Consider the following 6,000-nt stretch of genomic DNA (forward strand, 5'->3'; position numbering starts at 1 on the left):
TGAATTCCAGCACTGAACCCTCCTTCCTGTGAGATCTTCAGAAAGTTCCCAGTCCTCACTTTATTTATTAAAATTTATTTAGAAACTAAATTTAATGGGGCGACATTGGTCAATAAGAATACATAGGCTCACTTTCCTTTATCTGTGAAAGTAAGGGTGATGAGAGCCTGCCTCATGGAGTGGATTAAATGAGGTATTTCATATAAAACATTAGACTAGAGCCTGGCACATGGTTAGCACTTGATAAATGTTCAGTTTTTTTGTGATTTTCAAATGCGAAAACATCTCGACCGGATGCTCCATCAGACGATAACTATTCTTTCAACAAACATTTGTTGAGCTTTACGTTGGGCAGGACATTTATCCTAGGTAAAAGGGACACAAAAAGTAATGAGATCTGGTGCCTACCCTCCAGGAGCTTCCAATTTTAGTGCAAAATCATTGTTGTCATCTTACTATCTTCCTTGAAGAGTACCAAGAAGCACATACTCTTTCAACAGATCACAGTTTCCTTTTTTACCACGGGGCTTAGCATGAATGGAACTGTAAAAATATTCACGTCAGTTCCTGAAATCTTAATCATGCAATATTTAATAAGCAACTAGAGGTTTTTCCACATTTTAAAACAGATGACTAAACTGTCTAATCAGATTCTAACTTAGCCAAAACTTGAAAAACATAGGAAGACAACCATGACTGACACCTTGATTTTTCTGTATGTGGACATACTGCAAACAGTAGCTGCAGAAAAATACAGTGGTACCTTGAGATACCAACATACAATTTTTTTTTAAGATACGAGCTGTGACTCGGTCCGTATTTTTGTTCAAGATCCGAGTGAAATTCCGAGATACGAGTCGTAATTCGGGAAGCTGCTGCTAGTTGGCGCGTTGGTGCTTGGGTCCAGTATCGGCAGCACAACACCAGCATCTCCTTCTTTTCTCATGTGTTACCCGCAGAATCAAGTCAATCTCGGGCACTGTACTCATTCTTGCATCATTTTTGCATTTTTTACTAACTCTTTTTGTGTGCTATCATGGGGCTGAAGAAAGGGAGTGTAAAGGACAGTGGTGAGAAGAAGAGAATGATGTTGATAGAAGTAAAGCAAGCAATAATAGAAAAACATGAGCCTGGTGTATGAGTGATTGAACTGGCAAGGCTGTACAACAGCAATACATCTACAATTTGTACCATCCTTAAACAAAAGGATGCCATCAAAAGTGCAAATCCAGCGAAAGGAACTATAGTTCTGTCTCAATTAAGGACAAATATCCATGAAGAAATGGAGAAGCTTCTGCTGGTGTGGGTGAAAGAAAAAGAGCTGGCAGGAGATACAGTGACAGAGACTGTAATATGCGAAAAGGCACGTATTATTTACGGCAACTTCAAGAAGAAAGAACCATCAACCTCAAAAGAGGCAGGAGAAGATACATTTAAGGCAAGTCATGGCTGGTTTGAAAATTTTAAGAGATCTGGCATCCACTCGGTGGTGAGGCATGGTGAAGCTGCGAGTGCTGACATTAAGGCAGCTGAGGAGTACATTGCACGTTTTGCTGCGCTTATCACAAAGGAAGGTTACATCCCTCAACAAGTGTTCAACTATGACAAAACAGGATTGTTTTGGAAAAAAAATGCCCCGGAGGACTTTCATCACCGCAGAGGAGAAGAAGCTGCCAGGCCATAAACCCATGAAGGACCCTTGCATTGTGTGCAAATGCTAGCAGTGACTGTAAAGTAAAGCCACTGCTAGTGTATCATTCCAAAAATCCTCGAGCCTTTAAGACAGTGGTCCCCAACCCCCGGGCCATGGACTGGTACCGGTCCATGGGCCATTTGGTACCGGTCCACAGGAAAAGAATAAATAACTTACATTATTTCCATTTTATTTATATTTAAATCTAAACAATGTTTTATTTTTAAAAAAAGACCAGATTCCCTCTGTTACACCTGTCTAAGACTCACTCTTGACACTAGTCTCGGTCACGTGATACATTTATCCGTCCCACCCTAAAGGCTGGTCCGTGAAAATATTTTCTGACATTAAACCGGTCCGTGGCCCAAAAAAGGTTGGGGACCATTGCTTTAAGACTCAAAAGATTCTTAAAGAAAAACTGCAGGTTTTGTGGCACGCCAATGCTAGGGCATGGGTAGCAGTTTTTTATTGAATGGGTAAATCTCGTCTTTGGTCCTGCAGTGAAGAAATATCTTCAAGAAAATAAACTCCTGATGAAAGCATTACTAATCCTTGAAAATGCTCCAGCCCACCCACCTGGTCTTGAAGATGGCATTCTCAATGAGTTCAAATTCATGAAAGTCCTCTACCTCCCACCCACACACCTTCAATCTTGCAATCTATGGATCAGCAGGTCATTTCCAATTTGAAAAATCTTTACACAAAGCACTTGTTCCATCGCTGCTTTGAGGTGACTGAGAATACAATTCTAACCCTTCAAGAGTTTTTGGAAAGATCACTACAACATCGTGATATGTTGACTTGGCATTATTGACTTGGCATGGCAAGAGGTTACAAATAGAACCTTGAACTCGGCATGGAAAAAGTTATGGCCTGATGTTGTTGCAGACAGGGACTTTGAAGGATTTGAACCAGAGACCAAGACCGAGGTAGAAGCGTTGGAGGAGATTGTGTCCCTTGGAAAGTCAATGGGTCTGGAGGTAGATGAGGGTAATGTAAATGAGGTCGTTGAGGAACATGAGGAGGAACTCTCAACTGAGGAGTTGAAGGAGCTACAGACGATGCAACACACGGAGCTTCTGCAAGAGATTAGTAGTGAGGAGGAGGTAGAGTCCGAGAAAGTGATTTCTACAAGTGAAATTAAAGACATGCTGGCAATGTGGGAGAAGCTTTCAAGTTTCATTGAAAAGAAACACCCAGAAAAAGTTTCAACTGGTTGTGCATCAGAACTTTTAATGACACTTGTTTGTCACATTTCCGTAACATTTTAAAAGGCAGACAAAAGCAAACGTCTTTGGATAGATTTTTATTCAAAAGTCCTGCAAGTGAAAGTGCCAAAAGTGCAGCCAAAAAGGCAAAAACAGGTGATGATTAAATGAAAAATTCGTAATGTTAAGCTTAAAGTTAAGAAAGTGCATTTTTTTACAATTATGTTTTTGTGGTTTCATTTTAAGTAAAGAAAGTGCAGTTTTAGTTTTGTTTAAAGTAAAAAAAATGTAGTTTTAGTTTACATTTAGTGTTAAGAAACTGCAGTTTTAGTTTACGTGTCTACAGTGCCTGCATCCCTTCCTCCCTCCCCTCTCCTCTGCCATTCACCTCCGTTAGCCGCACTCGTCTGTCTCCAAGGTAAGAATACAGTACTAAATAACACTTGTTTCTTTTATTTCATATATTTTGTTATGCATTGGTAAAGTATACATGTGTGTTTTTTAATTAAAAACATGTCTTTTTTCATAATTTAGGATGGTTTGGGGATGTTTCACAGGGCTGGAACGGATTAAATCTTTTTCAGTTTTAAATGGGAGAAATTTGTTTGATTTATGAGTTGACTGACTGACTGATGAGCTCAGTTACAGAACAAATTAAACTCGTATTTCAAGGTACCACTATAGTGCCCCTTAAAACCCCACCTGATCCACAGCTAACTGAAATGGCACAGAGTTCAGCATCAAAACCTCAAAGCACCTAAACTAAATTCAATTTGAGATCAAATAAGAATCTTGTTTAGTCATAGCTACATCACTTGCCAAAAAGTTCTGAAACTGATCTCCTACATAGAACCTTATATTCCTTTTTCAAACATTTTTTTTATGTCATTACACTCAGAGAATTCATTTAAATATAAAATTTTTAACTGTCAAGCTGAAGCACAGCGACTAATGTGGTATTTATTTCAGACATCACAAACTCCAAGTGATTTTAAATAAGTTATCCTCTGCTAATTTGCCACTCTCAAAAATGTGCAATAAATACAACTTTAAAAAGGAAAACATCTTCAAATTAGTTGCAAGACCAACTAGGATATTATCTACTTATTAGATGTGTCATTAAAAAAAATTACCTGATATGCATTACATTGTTTAATTCAGAAAGAAATTGGATATTCACTCTTCCAATAAAAGGATCAAGACTCTGGGAGGGAGGGGACAGCCAATAATGACTGTGTTAACTTTCTAGACTGGATTGAATAATTGCCAAAATATGTCTTCTGGGGAGTCACCCTGCCCAAAGCAACTGGAGATCATCTGCAAACATACGGGGCACACAACTTCCATTTCTCCTTCTCTTCTCTGGTCAAAATACTGTTAAAGGCCCCTTATGTTCATTTTGGGACTGGCAGATAAAAATCCAGAAATAAGGGGTACCTCTCACAAGGCAACCACCCTCAACTTTAAGCCAACTCACACCTTGCCAGTATGCAAGACACCACAGTGAGAATTTATCTTCCGAATCTCCAAACAAATGCGTGTTTTGGTGGCCTCTGCTTTTGCATTGAAGCGCCTATGTTCCACACCACAGGATCCTCTTAATCCCAGCTAAAGGTCCCTGCCTAATGTATGTTTCTCTCATCCATTTTTAACAATCCTTCCAGAGTGAAAATTTCAAAAAGGGTGAATGTCGGTGCAAGAAGCGAGTAAGGAGAGGGAGGGGATACGAAGCCTGAGATATCTTCCCTGCTCGCAGCAACCCAGAATCCGTATTATTTTACTCCTCGCCCCATCCACCCCGTCGCTCTCCCTCTCTCCCCTTCCCTCTGCAGCAGGAGGGAGGAGGAGGGGCCGCTGGCTGAAGCCGCCACCTGCCGCGGTGTGGAAAAGCTCCAGTTGTCACTTACCCAGAGGGGTGAGAAAGGCTCATTTTTGCAGAATCTTTTTTGGACCCCGCGGCAGGTGCAGAGGGTGGGTGCGTGGGCCCCGGTGCACGCTGGTGCCGCCACTGCCGCGCTCGAGGGTGGCTCCGCACTAAGGTCTCCGGTTCGCGGGGCACTTGGGCTGGGCTGCCGCCGCCCCTACGCCCAAGCTGCCCGCAGCCTCCGGGGCCCCCACCCGCCTGCGGTATCCACAGCCTCCTGGTTGCTAAGGGAGGAGGGAAGGCAAATGCCGAGGTGCCGGAGAAGCCAAGGCGCTGCTGGAAACCGACCGGGGAGCTAGCTGCAAGTGAAGCTCAGATTCTAAGCCCCCTTTCTGGGCCCAGATGTGGGAGGCGACCTACGCTCCTGCTCTCTTGCTCTGGGGCGCGGGTTCCCCAACACCTGTAATTTGAACACACACACACACACACACACACACACACACACACACACAAACACACACACATACTCTGATTAGGCTGGTGTGTTTCCTACTAGGCCCTGGGGAAGGAAGGGCTGAGGCTACTAATAAACAGAAAGCAGCTACTGCAGCGTGATGCGTTGGTCCCCAGTTTTAAACAGATCATAGATTGTAAAGTCAAGGGAAAGAAAGAAGCCTTTCTCAATCTGCTTTGGGTTTTTATCTTGTGCCTGCATCTGCAAGGGATTGTAATCGGTTCATTTCCTCCTTGTCAAATTCCCATCTTGGCTCCTAGCTGAAGTCCCCATTCCCAGCAGGCAGGGCTGACAGTTCTGATGTTCAGAAGGTAGAAAAGAGGCAGTTACTCAACAAAGCGTGCTGGAATCATAGTTGTAATTGAATCCAGTCCATATAATGCAAGGCTTTGATGAAGAAGCTTGAATTTAAATGAGAGGGCCTTGGTGTGCAGGAATTTAATAGCACTGGATTCAGATGACCTATTCCTAATTTTGTTCTTGCTTTGTCAGGGTTTTTGCTGGGTGACTTGATCTCTTGACCCGAGGTGCCTCATGAATAAGTGACAGGTTGGGCTGGACACATCGATATCTATTCTAACTCAGCCTCACCTACAAAGTGGGAAGGGTTTCATCTCATTAATGGCTTACTGCTTTCCCACACATCATAAAGGTCCACTGAACATGTCAGAGCCCAGTCTTTTTTGCATGACATCCAAAGCCCTTCATTATCTGTCCCCAG

At 42.5% G+C, this 6,000-nt stretch overlaps 1 protein-coding gene across 1 annotated transcript in view; it reads right to left on the bottom strand.

The window, feature by feature from the left end:
- Window positions 1–5,086, bottom strand: part of ERICH3 (glutamate rich 3) — a 147,072-nt gene extending 141,986 nt beyond the window's left edge. Inside the window, exon 1 of the mRNA XM_066376572.1 lies at window positions 4,809–5,086. Coding sequence (XP_066232669.1) covers window positions 4,809–4,831 — 23 coding nt within the window. The 5' untranslated portion in view covers window positions 4,832–5,086. The remainder of the gene's footprint in view (window positions 1–4,808) is intronic.
- Window positions 5,087–6,000: the final 914 nt, after the last annotated feature.

The sequence above is a fragment of the Saccopteryx leptura genome, chromosome 3 (genome assembly GCF_036850995.1).
Source record: "Saccopteryx leptura isolate mSacLep1 chromosome 3, mSacLep1_pri_phased_curated, whole genome shotgun sequence".
NCBI classification, from domain to species: Eukaryota; Metazoa; Chordata; class Mammalia; order Chiroptera; family Emballonuridae; genus Saccopteryx; species Saccopteryx leptura.